Source organism: Gadus macrocephalus, chromosome 5 (assembly GCF_031168955.1).
Source record: "Gadus macrocephalus chromosome 5, ASM3116895v1".
NCBI classification, from domain to species: Eukaryota; Metazoa; Chordata; class Actinopteri; order Gadiformes; family Gadidae; genus Gadus; species Gadus macrocephalus.
Genome location: NC_082386.1, coordinates 16,461,191 through 16,477,963, shown reverse-complemented (window position 1 = coordinate 16,477,963; position 16,773 = coordinate 16,461,191). Strand labels below are relative to the sequence as shown.

The 16,773-nt window shown below is 38.2% G+C and overlaps 1 protein-coding gene across 5 annotated transcripts in view; it reads left to right on the top strand.

Moving 5' to 3' along the window:
• The window catches only part of LOC132458242 (brain-enriched guanylate kinase-associated protein), a 52,189-nt gene that overhangs the window by 13,024 nt on the left and 22,392 nt on the right, over positions 1-16,773 (top strand). For 3 of the 5 annotated variants that reach the window (XR_009525871.1, XR_009525870.1, XM_060052813.1), the window contains exon 2: positions 15,482-15,513. Coding sequence is in view for 2 of the 5 variants with exons in the window: in XM_060052813.1 (XP_059908796.1) it covers positions 15,482-15,513 (32 nt within the window). In the remaining 3 variants the exon portion in view is untranslated. Of the gene's footprint in view, positions 1-15,481; positions 15,514-15,891; positions 16,026-16,773 lie in introns of those variants that run through there. The other 2 variants (XM_060052816.1, XM_060052814.1) reach the window with 2 other exon arrangements.

Sequence of the window (16,773 nt, the reverse complement as noted above, 5' to 3'; positions counted from 1 at the left end):
AGAAAAAAAACATAAGGGGTAACTCTGTCGTTTTTTATCGGCTGGCATTAAATAAAAATAAGGGGTAAACCTGTCGATATTGATCAAAAAAAACATAAGGGGTAACACTGTCGTTTTTTATGGTCGTCATGAAAAAAAACATAAGGGGTTACACTGTCGTTTTTTAATGGTCGTCATGAAAAAAAACATAAGGGGTAACACTGTTGTTTTTTATTGGTCGTCATGAAAAAAAACATAAGGGGTAACACTGTTGTTTTTTATTGGTCGTCATGAAAAAAACATAAAAGGGGTAACACTGTTGTTTTTTTTGGTCGTCATGAAAAAAAACATAAGGGGTAACACTGTTGTTTATTATTTGTCGTCTTGAAAAAAAACATCAGGGAAATAATAGAAATACACACGTACATTTTAATGTCATGTATATGCTCTTTATTGATGATTGATTTTTGTGTATTGTCATCGCCTCAGTGGTGCAGTGGGGTGCACTCTGCCTAACCCCCTGGAGACCGGGGTTCAAGACCGGTTGATGACCACTGTTGGAAGTTTCTTATCTCTATTTCATGCGAATTATAAAGTCAAGTATAACCTTTGTGATGATTTTAACCGGTGTCTTGATGGTGCATTGTTAAGTTCGGAGGTTAACACTCTAAACAGCTCATGTTCCGATCCCTGCAAAAACGTCGTCAGGGGTGCCACTGTTGATTTTTATTGGTCAACATGGAAAATACATGAGGGGTAACTGTCGTTTTTTATCGGCCGTCATGAAAAAAACATAAGGGGTAACACTGTTGTTTTTTATTGGTCGTCATGAAAAAAAACATAAGGGGTGACACTGTTGTCTTTGTCAAATAAAATATAAGTCGTTTTTTATTGGTCGTCATGAAAAAAAACATAAGGGGTAACACTGTTGTTTTTTATTGGTCGTCATGAAAAAAAACATAAAGGGTAACACTGTCGTTTTTTATGGTCGTCATGAAAAAAAACATGAGGGGTAACACTGTCGTTTTTTAATGGTCGTCATGAAAAAAAACAAAAAGGGTAACACTGTTGTTTTTTATTGGTCGTCATGAAAAAAAACACAAAGGGTAACACTGTTCTTTTTAATTGGTCATCATGAAAAAAAACATAGGGGGTAACACTGTTGTTTTTCTTGGGTCATCATGAAAAAAAACATAAGGGATAACACTGTTGTTTTTATTGGTCGTCATGAAAAAAAACATAAGGGGTAACACTGTTGTCTTTGTCAGATAAAATATAAGTCGTTTTTTATTGGTCGTCATGAAAAAAAACATAAGGGGTAACACTGTCGTTTTTTAATGGTCGTCATGAAAAAAACATAAGGGGTAACACTGTTGTTTTTTATTGGTCGTCATGAAAAAAAACAAAAAGGGTAACACTGTTCTTTTTAATTGGTCATCATGAAAAAAAACATAGGGGGTAACACTGTTGTTTTTCTTAGGTCATCATGAAAAAAAAACATGAGGGGTAACACTGTTGTTTTTTATTGGTCGTCATGAAAAAAAACATAAGGGGTATCACTTTTGTTTTTTATGGTCGTCATGAAAAAAAACATAAGGGGTAACACTGTTGTTTTTTAATGGTCGTCATGAAAAAAAACATAAGGGGTAACACTGTTGTTTTTTATTGGTCGTCATGAAAAAAAACACAAAGGGTAACACTGTTCTTTTTAATTGGTCATCATGAAAAAAAACATAGGGGGTAACACTGTTGTTTTTCTTGGGTTATCATGAAAAAAAACATAAGGGGTATCACTTTTGTTTTTTACTGATCGTCGATAAAAAAAACATAAGGGGTAACTCTGTCGTTTTTTATCGGCCGGCATTAAATAAAAATAAGGGGTAAACCTGTCGATATTGATCAAAAAAAACATAAGGGGTAACACTGTCGTTTTTTATGGTCGTCATGAAAGAAAACATAAGGGGTTACACTGTCGTTTTTTAATGGTCGTCATGAAAAAAAACATAAGGGGTAACACTGTTGTTTTTTATTGGTCGTCATGAAAAAAAACAAAAAGGGTAACACTGTTCTTTTTAATTGGTCATCATGAAAAAAAACATAGGGGGTAACACTGTTGTTTTTCTTAGGTCATCATGAAAAAAAAACATGAGGGGTAACACTGTTGTTTTTTATTGGTCGTCATGAAAAAAAACATAAGGGGTATCACTTTTGTTTTTTATGGTCGTCATGAAAAAAAACATAAGGGGTAACACTGTTGTTTTTTATTGGTCGTCATGAAAAAAAACACAAAGGGTAACACTGTTCTTTTTAATTGGTCATCATGAAAAAAAACATAGGGGGTAACACTGTTGTTTTTCTTGGGTTATCATGAAAAAAAACATAAGGGGTATCACTTTTGTTTTTTACTGATCGTCGATAAAAAAAACATAAGGGGTAACTCTGTCGTTTTTTATCGGCCGGCATTAAATAAAAATAAGGGGTAAACCTGTCGATATTGATCAAAAAAAACATAAGGGGTAACACTGTCGTTTTTTATGGTCGTCATGAAAGAAAACATAAGGGGTTACACTGTCGTTTTTTAATGGTCGTCATGAAAAAAAACATAAGGGGTAACACTGTTGTTTTTTATTGGTCGTCATGAAAAAAAACATAAGGGGTAACACTGTTGTTTTTTATTGGTCATCATGAAAAAAAACATAAGGGGTAACACTGTCGTTTTTTATGGTCGTCATGAAAAAAAACATAAGGGGTAACACTGTCGTTTTTTAATGGTCGTCATGAAAAAAAACATAAGGGTAACACTGTTCTTTTTAATTGGTCATCATGAAAAAAAACATAGGGGGTAACACTGTTGTTTTTCTTGGGTCATCATGAAAAAAAACATAAGGGGTAACACTGTTGTTTATTATTTGTCGTCTTGAAAAAAAACATAAGGGAAATAATAGAAACACACACATACATTTTAATGTCATGTATATGCTCTTTATGGATGTTCGATATTTGTGTATTGTCATCGCCTCAGTGGTGCAGTGGGGTGCACTCTGCCTAACCCCCTGGAGACCGGGGTTCAAGCCCGGTTGATGACCACTGTTGGAAGTATCTTATCTCTATTTCATGCAAATTATAAAGTCAAGTATAACCTTTGTGATGAATATAACTGGTGTCTTGATGGTGCATTGTTAAGTTCGGAGGTTAACACTCTAAACAGCTCATGTTCCGATCCCTGCAAAAACGTCGACAGGGGTGCCACTGTTGATATTTATTGGTCAACATGGAAAAAACATGAGGGGTAACTCTGTCGTTTTTTATCGGCCGTCATGAAAAAAACATATTGGTCGTCATGAAAAAAAACATAAGGGGTAACACTGTTGTCTTTGTCAAATAAAATCTAAGTCGTTTTTTATTGGTTGTCATGAAAAAAAACATAAGGGGTAACACTGTTGTTTTTTATTGGTCGTCATGAAAAAAAACATAAGGGGTAACACTGTCGTTTTTTATGGTCGTCATGAAAAAAAACATAAGGGGTAACACTGTCGTTTTTTAATGGTCGTCATGAAAAAAAACATAAGGGGTAACACTGTTGTTTTTTATTGGTCGTCATGAAAAAAAACATAAAGGGTAACACAGTTCTTTTTAATTGGTCATCATGAAAAAAAACAGAGGGGGTAACACTGTTGTTTTTTACTGGCCGTCATGAAAAAAACATAAGGGGTAACACTGTTGTTTTTTATTGGTCGTCATGAAAAAAAACATAAGGGGTAACACTGTTGTCTTTGTCAAATAAAATATAAGTCGTTTTTTATTGGTCGTCATGAACCTTTGTGATGAATTTAACTGGTGTCTTGATGGTGCATTGTTAAGTTCGGAGGTTAACACTCTAAACAGCTCATGTTCCGATCCCTGCAAAAACGTCAACTGGGGTGCCACTGTTGTTTTTTATTGGTCAACATGGAAAAAACATGAGGGGTAACTCTGTCGTTTTTTATTGGCCGTCATGAAAAAAAACATAAGGGGTAACACTGTTGTCTTTGTCAAATAAAATATAAGTCGTTTTTTATTGGTCGTCATGAAAAAAAACAAAAGGGGTAACACTGTTGTTTTTTATTGGTCGTCATGAAAAAAACATGAGGGGTAACACTGTCGTTTTTTAATGGTCGTCATGAAAAAAAACATAAGGGGTAACACTGTTGTTTTTTATTGGTCGTCATGAAAAAAAACATAAAGGGTAACACTGTTCTTTTTAATTGGTCATCATGAAAAAAAACAGAGGGGGTAACACTGTTATTTTTCTTGGGTCATCATGAAAAAAAACATAAGGGGTAACACTGTTGTTTTTTATTGGTCGTCATGAAAAAAAACATAAGGGGTATCACTTTTTTTTTTTACTGGTCGTCAAGAAAAAAAACATAAGGGGTAACTCTGTCGTTTATTATCGGCTGGCATTCAATAAAAATAAGGGGTAAACCTGTCGATATTTATCAAATAAAACATAAGGGGTACCACTGTCGTTTTTTATCGGTCGTCATGAAAAAAACATAAGGGGTAACACTGTCGTTTTTATCAAATGAAACATGAGGGGTGACACTGTCATTTTTCTTTGGTCGTCATGAAAAAAACCATAAGGGGTAAAACTGTTGTTTTTTATTGGTCGTCATGAAAAAAACATAAGGGGTAACACTGTTGTTTATTATTTGTCGTCTTGAAAAAAAACATAAGGGAAATAATAGACGTACACACATACATTTTAATGTCATGTATATGCTCTTTATGGATGATTGATTATTGTGTATTGTCATCGCCTCAGTGGTGCAGTGGGGTGCACTCTGCCTAACCCCCTGGAGACCGGGGTTCAAACCCGGTTGATGACCTCTGTTGGAAGTTTCATATCTCTATTTCATGCGAATTATAAAGTCAAGTATAACCTTTGTGATGAATTTAACTGGTGTCTTGATGGTGCATTGTTAAGTTCGGAGGTTAACACTCTTAACAGCTCATGTTCCGATCCCTGCAAAAACGTCGACAGGGGTGCCACTGTTGTTTTTTATTGGTCAACATGGAAAAAACATGAGGGGTAACTGTCGTTTTTTATCGGCCGTCATGAAAAAAACATAAGGGGTAACACTGTTGTTTTTTATTGGTCGTCATGAAAAAATAAATAAGGGGTAACACTGTTGTTTTTTATTGGTCGTCATGAAAAAAAACATAAGGGGTAACACTGTTGTCTTTGTCAAATAAAATATAAGTCGTTTTTTATTGGTCGTCATGAAAAAAAACAAAAGGGGTAACACTGTTGTTTTTTATTGGTCGTCATGAAAAAAACATGAGGGGTAACACTGTCGTTTTTTATGGTCGTCATGAAAAAAAACATAAGGGGTAACACTGTCGTTTTTTAATGGTCGTCATGAAAAAAAACATAAGGGGTAACACTGTTGTTTTTTATTGGTCGTCATGAAAAAAAACAAAGGGTAACACTGTTCTTTTTAATTGGTCATCATGAAAAAAAACAGAGGGGGTAACATTGTTATTTTTCTTGGGTCATCATGAAAAAAAACATAAGGGGTAACACTGTTGTTTTTTATTGGTTGTCATGAAAAAAAACATAAGGGGTATCACTTTTTTTTTTTACTGGTCGTCAAGAAAAAAAACATAAGGGGTAACTCTGTCGTTTATTATCGGCCGGCATTCAATAAAAATAAGGGGTAAACCTGTCGATATTTATCAAATAAAACATAAGGGGTGACACTGTCATTTTTCTTTGGTCGTCATGAAAAAAAACATAAGGGGTAACACTGTTGTTTTTTATTGGTCGTCATGAAAAAAAACATGAGGGGCAACACTGTCGTTTTTTATGGTCGTCATGAAAAAAAACATAAGGGGTAACACTGTCGTTTTTTAATGGTCGTCATGAAAAAAAACATAAGGGGTAACACTGTTGTTTTTTATTGGTCGTCATGAAAAAAAACATAAAGGGTAACACTGTTCTTTTTAATTGATCATCATGAAAAAAAACAGAGGGGGTAACATTGTTATTTTTCTTGGGTCATCATGAAAAAAAACATAAGGGGTAACACTGTTGTTTTTTATTGGTCGTCATGAAAAAAAACATAAGGGGTATCACTTTTTTTTTTTACTGGTCGTCAAGAAAAAAAACATAAGGCGTAACTCTGTCGTTTATTATCGGCCGGCATTCAATAAAAATAAGGGTTAAACCTGTCGATATTTATCAAATAAAACATAAGGGGTAGCACTGTCGTTTTTTATCGGTCGTCATGAAAAAAACATAAGGGGTAACACTGTCGTTTTTATCAAATGAAACATGAGGGGTGACACTGTCATTTTTCTTTGGTCGTCATGAAAAAAAACATAAGGGGTAACACTGTTGTTTTTTATTGGTCGTCATGAAAAAAAACATAAGGGGTAACACTGTTGTTTTTTATTGGTCGTCATGAAAAAAACTGTCGTTTTTTTCCATGTTCCGTGTTACCCCCTATGTTTTATTTGATAAATATCGACAGTGTTACCCCTTATGTTTATTTCATGACGACCAATAAAAAACAGCAGTCTTACCCCTTATGTTTTTTTTCATGACGACCAATAAAAACGTCAGTGTTACCCCTTATGTTTTTTTTCATGACGACCAATAAAAAACGACAGTGGAACACTGTCGTTTTTATCAAATGAAACATAAGGGGTAACACTGTTCCTTTTTTTATTGGTCGTCATGAAAAAAACATATGGGGGTAACATTGTTGTTTTTTTGGTCGTCTTGAAAAAAAACATAAGGGAAATAATAGAAATACACACATACATTGTAATGTCATGTATATCCTCTTTATTGATGATTGATTATTGTGTATTGTCATCTTAGTGGTGCAGTGGGGTGCACTCTGCCTAACCCCCTGGAGACCGGGGTTCAAGTCCGATTGATGACCTCTGTTGGAAGTTTCTTTTCTCTATTTCATGCGAATTATAAAGTCAAGTATAACCTTTGTGATGACTTCAACCGGTGTTTTGATGGTGCATTGTTAAGTTCGGAGGTTAACACTCTAAACAGCTCATGTTCCGATCCCTGTAAAAACGTCGACAGGGGTGCCACTGTCGTTTTTCATTGGTCAACATGGAAAAAACATGAGGGGTAACTCTGTCGTTTTTTATCGGCCGTCATGAAATAAATATAAGGGGAAAACACTGTCGATATTTATCAAATAAAACATAGGGGGTGACACTGTTGTTTTTCTTTGGTCGTCATGAAAAAAAACCCAAGGGGTAACACTGTCGCTTTTATCAAATGAAACATGAGGGGTAACACTGTCGTTTTTCTTTGGTCGTCATGAAAAAAACCATAAGGGGTAACACTGTTGTCTTTGTCAAATAAAATATAATGGGTAACACTGTCGTTTTTTATCAGTCATCATGAAAAAAACAAGGGGTAACACTGTCGGTTTTTTTCATGACGACCAATAAAAAACGACAGTGTTACCCCTTGTGGTTTTTTTCATGACGACCAAAGAAAAACAAAAGTGTTACCCCCTATGTTTTATTTGATAAATATCGACAGTGTTACCCCGTATGTTTATTTCATGACGACCAATAAAAAACAGCAGTCTTACCCCTTATGTTTTTTTTCATGACGACCTATAAAAACGACAGTGTTACCCCTTATGTTTTTTTTCATGACGACCAATAAAAAACGACAATGAAACATAAGGGGTAACACTGTTCCTTTTTTTATTGGTCGTCATGAAAAAAAACATAAGGAGTAACACTGTTGTTTTTTATTGGTCGTCATGAATAAAAACATAAGGGGTAACACTGTTGTTTTTTATTGGTCGTCATGAGAAAAACACAAGGGGTAACACTGTTGTCTTTGTCAAATAAAATATAAGGGGTAACACTGTTGTTTTTCATCAGTCATCATGGGAAAAAAACACAAGGGGTAACACTGTCGTTTTTATCAAATGAAACGTAAAAAAAACTGTCGTTTCTTATCTGTGGTCATGAAAAACCAATAAGGGGTAACTACGGAAGAGGATTAGGGCCACACATGTAAAAAAAAAAGTCAGAATTCTGACTTTAATCTCAGAATTCTGAGAATAAAGTCAGAATTCTGACATTAATCTCAGAATTCTGACATTAATCTCAGAATTCCGAGAAAAAAAGTCAGAATTCTGATTTTAATCTCAGAATTCTGCCTTTTTTTCAGAATTCTGAGATTAAAATCAGAATTCTGACATTAATCTCAGAATTCTGAGAAAAAAGTCAGAATTCTGACTTTAAAGTCAGAACTACGGGTATCTGTAAGGACCAACCTCCGTGGGAGAGACACTTTGCTTTATGCAGTAGGAGGAAACCTATGGAAAGCCAAGAAGGCCACAATCCGGCCCTAGAATGGCGCGGTAAAAGTGCACGTCCCATAGCCAACTCACCAAGCTCACCAAGTCCAGTATTCAGAATTCAAAGCATTTATTCACAAATACGTTCCATTTTTTTGACAAGCGGAGCCGACAGTCCTGTGCAAGTATGCAAATTAGCTATGTGCGCCAAACAGAAGATAGACGCAATGTATAGAACTGATTGTTGTGCATTGTTGTGGATATGTAGGCTGGTTAGTTGTGGTTGTTTGTGGTCTTAGTGAAACAGCTTTGCCTTGGAGTTGGAGAAGTTGGAGTGATTGTGTGAATGTGCGAGAGAGAGCGCACCTGCCGTGGTGCGGCACCTTATGTTTATTTCATGACGACCAATAAAAAACAGCAGTCTTACCCCTTATGTTTTTTTTCATGACGACCAATAAAAACGTCAGTGTTACCCCTTATGTTTTTTTTCATGACGACCAATAAAAAACGACAGTGGAACACTGTCGTTTTTATCAAATGAAACATAAGGGGTAACACTGTTCCTTTTTTTATTGGTCGTCATGAAAAAAACATATGGGGGTAACATTGTTGTTTTTTTGGTCGTCTTGAAAAAAAACATAAGGGAAATAATAGAAATACACACATACATTGTAATGTCATGTATATCCTCTTTATTGATGATTGATTATTGTGTATTGTCATCTTAGTGGTGCAGTGGGGTGCACTCTGCCTAACCCCCTGGAGACCGGGGTTCAAGTCCGATTGATGACCTCTGTTGGAAGTTTCTTTTCTCTATTTCATGCGAATTATAAAGTCAAGTATAACCTTTGTGATGACTTCAACCGGTGTTTTGATGGTGCATTGTTAAGTTCGGAGGTTAACACTCTAAACAGCTCATGTTCCGATCCCTGTAAAAACGTCGACAGGGGTGCCACTGTCGTTTTTCATTGGTCAACATGGAAAAAACATGAGGGGTAACTCTGTCGTTTTTTATCGGCCGTCATGAAATAAATATAAGGGGAAAACACTGTCGATATTTATCAAATAAAACATAGGGGGTGACACTGTTGTTTTTCTTTGGTCGTCATGAAAAAAAACCCAAGGGGTAACACTGTCGCTTTTATCAAATGAAACATGAGGGGTAACACTGTCGTTTTTCTTTGGTCGTCATGAAAAAAACCATAAGGGGTAACACTGTTGTCTTTGTCAAATAAAATATAATGGGTAACACTGTCGTTTTTTATCAGTCATCATGAAAAAAACAAGGGGTAACACTGTCGGTTTTTTTCATGACGACCAATAAAAAACGACAGTGTTACCCCTTGTGGTTTTTTTCATGACGACCAAAGAAAAACAAAAGTGTTACCCCCTATGTTTTATTTGATAAATATCGACAGTGTTACCCCGTATGTTTATTTCATGACGACCAATAAAAAACAGCAGTCTTACCCCTTATGTTTTTTTTCATGACGACCTATAAAAACGACAGTGTTACCCCTTATGTTTTTTTTCATGACGACCAATAAAAAACGACAATGAAACATAAGGGGTAACACTGTTCCTTTTTTTATTGGTCGTCATGAAAAAAAACATAAGGAGTAACACTGTTGTTTTTTATTGGTCGTCATGAATAAAAACATAAGGGGTAACACTGTTGTTTTTTATTGGTCGTCATGAGAAAAACACAAGGGGTAACACTGTTGTCTTTGTCAAATAAAATATAAGGGGTAACACTGTTGTTTTTCATCAGTCATCATGGGAAAAAAACACAAGGGGTAACACTGTCGTTTTTATCAAATGAAACGTAAAAAAAACTGTCGTTTCTTATCTGTGGTCATGAAAAACCAATAAGGGGTAACTACGGAAGAGGATTAGGGCCACACATGTAAAAAAAAAAGTCAGAATTCTGACTTTAATCTCAGAATTCTGAGAATAAAGTCAGAATTCTGACATTAATCTCAGAATTCTGACATTAATCTCAGAATTCCGAGAAAAAAAGTCAGAATTCTGATTTTAATCTCAGAATTCTGCCTTTTTTTCAGAATTCTGAGATTAAAATCAGAATTCTGACATTAATCTCAGAATTCTGAGAAAAAAGTCAGAATTCTGACTTTAAAGTCAGAACTACGGGTATCTGTAAGGACCAACCTCCGTGGGAGAGACACTTTGCTTTATGCAGTAGGAGGAAACCTATGGAAAGCCAAGAAGGCCACAATCCGGCCCTAGAATGGCGCGGTAAAAGTGCACGTCCCATAGCCAACTCACCAAGCTCACCAAGTCCAGTATTCAGAATTCAAAGCATTTATTCACAAATACGTTCCATTTTTTTGACAAGCGGAGCCGACAGTCCTGTGCAAGTATGCAAATTAGCTATGTGCGCCAAACAGAAGATAGACGCAATGTATAGAACTGATTGTTGTGCATTGTTGTGGATATGTAGGCTGGTTAGTTGTGGTTGTTTGTGGTCTTAGTGAAACAGCTTTGCCTTGGAGTTGGAGAAGTTGGAGTGATTGTGTGAATGTGCGAGAGAGAGCGCACCTGCCGTGGTGATGTTGGGCTTGTTGTGGGCTTATGATCAATGATGTATCTGTCTGATCGTATTAGCTGTAGATGGATGGTTAAATCATGTCACAAGATCGGTCATACTGCAGGCTCTCATTTGCAAATGCACTGATTGTGTGCCCGTCTCCGATATGCTATATACCTGGCATTTATTCAGTTCATGTTCTTCTGAGTGCGCAAGAGCGGTGCCAATTATTGTCGTGTTTGCATTGTAATGCACAACTTTGCCCCTCCCTGTTATAAAATAACGTGCATCCCAACAACTTTAGCCAATGCAGGCTCCTATTGCTTTACCAGTGTGTTTAACGTGTGTGCGTGTGTGTGTGTCTGTGTGTGCGTGTGTGTGTGTGTGTTGTCATGTAGGCTATAGATATAGATTGATTGTCTTGGCTTGCTTGCATCCATGAAATATTGTAATGTTATGGCCTAGCTGGCTACTGCATATCGAGAACAATCTGGGGATGAGGGCATCCCCGAACATTGACGGGTATTTCGCACACTGCCATCTCAATATATAGCCTAACATATACAAATATATCACTGTACTAGACACAAATGTATTTTCCACTAGCTAGTGGTGGTCATTACATTATAGTGAAACTAGTAAAGACAACACAGCTTTATGTTACGGCGAAACATGGAGGCACTGCAGCTCTAGTCTCGACAATGCGTTACTTTAGTCTGGTATTTCTTTTCACTGATTGGTTAGACAGCCTTCAAACTTAGTGGTCAAGCAAAGAAGAGGGAGGGCTCGTTCTGCATACCTAATAGCCGGAGTGAATAACTAATAGCCGGAGTGAATAACTAATAGCCGGAGTGAATGACTAATAGCCGCGGCTATTAGTCATTCAAAACCGTACGGATTCCGTACGGAATTCTTGCCAAACCGCACGGATTCCGTGCGGTTTTGCACTTTTACCGCGCCATTCTAGGGCCGGATTGTGGCCTTCTTGGCTTTCCATAGGTTTCCTCCTACTGCATAAAGCAAAGTGTCTCTCCCACGGAGGTTGGTCCTTACAGATACCCGTAGTTCTGACTTTAAAGTCAGAATTCTGACTTTTTTCTCAGAATTCTGAGATTAAAGTCAGAATTCTGAGATTAATGTCAGAATTCAGACTTTTTTCTCAGAATTCTGAGATTAATGTCAGAATTCTGACTTTAATCTCAGAATTCTGAGAAAAAAGTCAGAATTCTGACTTTTTCCTCTGAATTCTGAGATTAATGTCAGAATTCTGACTTTTTATCTCAGAATTCTGAGATTAATGTCAGAATTCTGAGATTTTTTTTTTTACATGTGTGGCCCTAATCCTCTTCCGTAGGTAACACTGTTGAAAAGTATCGAATAAAACCTAGGGGGTAACACCAGGGACGCGGGAAGTCAGTCCAAGGGGGGGGGGGGGGGGGGTGCTGAGAGAGAGTCTATATAATGACGTCATAATAAATGCTGCGCAACATTCAGGGCTCCGCTCTGATAAACACTCTACTGGTGTGTAAAAAGAGTTCTGCCAACTAGCCACTGTGCTGAATTTCACACACTAACAACATGCCGACAAGCTGTTGCGGTCCGGGATTATACACAGCGTTATAACAAGGATTCAGGAGGTTATTTCTAAAGGTTTAAAAGGAGAGTGACAATAAAAGAAAGCCTACATTTTCATCCAGAGTTACGAGTTGTCTGTTATGAGGAAAGTGACGGTTTCTCCGTCAAGTGAACCGTCCGTCTTTGCTCTTTTTTTGCCAACCAGTTTACGTGCAGGATTCCAGAATCATAACGATAACATTCAACGTGTCTATTAATATGGCAGCAACATTTTACACCAGTTTTAGATGTTCACTACAACAGATGTTGAACACCAACATGCTTATGTAAAATCAGCATAGTACGATATTCAGCTATCGACAGTTCTGCGTTGTGCGTCATAGCCTACGTCAGCCTACTCAGACAATGTTCTAAATAAAATGAAATGATAATATGATAAATATCATAAAAAGGGTTGATGTCAATAATTTAATGAAAAATCATGTTGTATGATAAAATTAAAAAAAAAAAAAAAAAAGTATTGATTTGTTCTGAAAACCTTCTCACTTGTAGTTACAGCCAGAGGCTGCCAGGGGGGGGGTGCTGCAGCACCCTAAGCACCCCCACTTCCCGCGTCCCTGAGTTAGGGTTAGGTTTCTTGCACAGGGAAACCTCATCACTCAGCTAGGAGGAGCCAGGGATCGAACTAGCACCCTTTTACGAGGCAATCAGCTCTACCTCCTGTACTAAGCCGACCTCAATTAACTCTATTAATTAAATTATGCATTAATTATTTTATTGTTTGAGTGGTTCATTAATGTTGTAGTTATTTGCATCTCATGGCCCAACATTTCTGAGGAATGATTCATTACACACGCAATATGTTAATATCCCATATGCCAGAAAATTATGTTTGGGATATCAACTAATAAACCCTTATTTAATATTCCACTCGTCGCCTAGAGTTAAAGGAAAAGATTTTTGAACACATTCCTTCCTCTTCTTGGTTGGTTTGAAGGTAGCTGGACATGAATAATTCAACATCCACCCTCTATTTTTTTTATGTAGTGTTGAGTTTTAAGGTTTGAAATGGAGTACCCCGGTCTCTCACACACTAGGCTTCTTTCCTGCTTGTAAAAAATCTGGTGAACCTTGACCGATTCCAATACACTAGAACACCCCTGAAACCACAGGTTTGACATTTACAGTAAATGCCCACTGCACATCCACTTTTGCAATATTTTTTTTTAATGCAGCTATATGCTGTATATAGTGGATTTCACTGCATGAGCTTAATTATCTCTGATCTTCAGAGCTCTATGTCATCAGAATATGTGTAACCGTACAGATATCTAGTGCCCATACAATAGTTATACTATTAAATACTATTTGCCCTCCTGTTGAAAATCTGGCAACAGATCGAAAATTTGCTGCATTCTAGGAATTCTCCCCCTCTCTCTCTCTCTCTCTCTCTCTCTCTCTCTCTCTCTCTCTCTCTCTCTCTCTCTCTCTCTCTCTCTCTCTCTCTCTCTCTCTCTCTCTCTCTCTCTCTCTCTCTCTCTCTCTCTCTCTCTCTCTCTCTCTCTCTCTTTTTCTCTTTCTCTCTCAGGTTTCATTCAGCAGCCAGTATGAGTCATGCTGCTGTAGTGCTGGTTGCTAACACCCACTGCTTCTAACACCAGAGGGTCTACTGTTGCTCTGTTCAATAACATGTAGTGAACTTGTACAACACAGGTATGCCTGGGGAATCCCTTCACAGTCGTTTAGACACCATGCAACTACATGGTATAAATATGAGCATATCTATACTACGCATGCATGCATCATGTTGTACACAATATGTATCATGTTTTCATATGTGTATCATGGATGGAGGGAAAGAGGAAGGAAGAAAGGATTTGAATCAGATAGTCCACAGACAGTTTAGAAAACAATGATCGGTAATGATTATCCGTGTAGCCATGGGGCTGGGCCAGTTTGACATATTGTATCTGTAATACTATGATTATTTATGCCTAAAGAGACGCAAGCATGGCTGTCTGTGGAATGCCATGAATGGCAAATCTGGCATTTCATTCTGGCTGCATACAGCCATTTAGACATAACAAGATTAACTTGAAGCATAGAGGAAGACAATCAGAAAGAAAATAATGATTGCCTGTGTAATTTTATATTCATGACTTATAATGGTCTTCAAATATTGCACAATTGTCACCTCACAGACACTTAAACACAGGATGCCGGTTCCACATTTATGCAAATCCTAAAGATTATTTTGATTTGTTTGCCAGAAGCACTGATTCATCTGTATCGATTTTTGATACGTCTATATTTTCATACATCTCCAAACCATCATCAAGCAGTGGATCCATTGTGTGTTAGGCTCTGCACCAAGACTTGTAAATGGCATCACCATGTTATACAGGCCGTGCATAATGCATTCTGCTAGGGGCTCACGTCCCCACAATGCATTCAAATGTATGCATTGTAAAGGTTGAGGGGTTACATGGTAAATCCACTTTTATTATATGATCAAACAAATGCAAGTATGAATAACATCCCTTGTTACCTCAAAGAAAAGACACCAGAACTCTCCCCCCCCCCCCCCTTTCTCTCTCTCTCTCTCTCTCTCTCTCTCTCTCTCTCTCTCTCTCTCTCTCTCCCCCTCTCTATCTCTTGATGTCCAACCCCCTGACTCTCTGTCTGTCTCTCACCGCAGTAACATTTTTTCCTTTACATTTATTTTTGCAGCCCACTGCATATTTATTTCACACTGTTAATCTATGCTACCCCCCTCCTCCTCACCACCCTCCCCTCTCTCTTCTTGCCCTTAATGTTCTCAAGACGACGGCTGTACACATGGTTGTGGCACGACTCAAAGAGACAAAGGGTATAAATATGTTTGCTGGGCTCCTTAAATGCCACGACAAGAGGCACTCTTGTCGTGGCCGATCCGCTTGATATATCAATTGCTATTTTATTATCTCTTCTTTTCCTCTCCTTCTCTCCCCCTCTTCCCTTCTTCTGTTCTCTGTTCTTCTCCCCTCTCTTCTTCTCTGCTCAACAGGAGTCGGGTGGAGAGATGCAGCGTGAAGCCAGGTTAGACACGCTCCTCACTTTTCCCTTCATCTTCTTCCTCTTCTTCTTCTTCTTCATCCTCCTGCTGTTGACACTACAGCATACTCTGCTTCCTCTCTCTCTCTCTCTCGATCTCTCTCTCTCTCAGTGCATATCTCTCTCTCATTCTCTCCTATCTCTGTTGCACTCTCTCGCTCTCTCCTTCTCTCTGTCTCTCCCCAGCTCGCCCCCCCCCCCCCCCCCCCACTCCACCTCCTTCTCCACACCCCCACCCATTTAATTTAGCTCTCCCTTCCTCGCAGCCCCCTCCCCCCCCATCTTTTCCCCATCCCGGCTCACGCACTCTACCCTGCCTCCCTCCCTCCCTTCCCCCTGCTCCCTCCCTCCCTCCCTCCTTCCCTCTCTTTCAGCCGAGCAGCCTGTCTCTAGTCAGAATAAGAGGAGGCACGTCGATCTGACGGCAGGGGCTGCACAGGCGATGCATGAGCATTGCGATCTTATCCGCTGACAATGAGGCAAAAGGTGCATAAACGGTAAGGACGACTGACAATTGGAAGCGACAAGTGCATGACTGGCTGTATTTTGACTAGCTGCTTAGAGATATGTTTGTCTAGATACAATGCCACACAGAAGGATACAGCAACAATTTGTGAGTGCGTCCTGTGGCTTGGATGGCTTTGCTGCTGGGTCACATTGTTGAGCCCCAGTGGGATTCATCACAAAGTGTTCCATAATCCTGTTTGTGAAAATGGGAACAGGTCACCCTGTGTTACCACGGAGCAAATTATGATATGATTCCGAGTGTGTGTGCGTGTGTGTGTGTGTGCGTGTGTGTGTGTGTGTGTGTGTGTGTGTGTGTTTTGAGCGGTAAAACAGTACAGTTATCTCTTTGGTGTCAACAAAACAGATACGTGGTCTTAAACCAACGAAGCATATCTCTGCTGAAAGTATTACACAGAAGAGGGTGTTTGTGTATCCCATGAGAAGATAGCAATCGTATCATGCTCATTTGGTTTGGATTGATTTACTGTATTAATAATATTTCCAAAGCCTTCACTTGGCTATTAGAGTGAGGAGTGAGATGATAGCATGGACAGGCAATTATGGCTTAACAAGTGTATCAAGAAAGAGAGAGTTGCCCGTTTAAACGTAGCCGGCCACTATAGGAAGAGCGAGAGAGAGAGAGAAGGAGAGATTTATCATTGTTATATTTGCTGAATAAGTTAAGACTGCTGATTGCATCACTTCATCGGCTTGGAAACCATGCAACACCAAGCATAT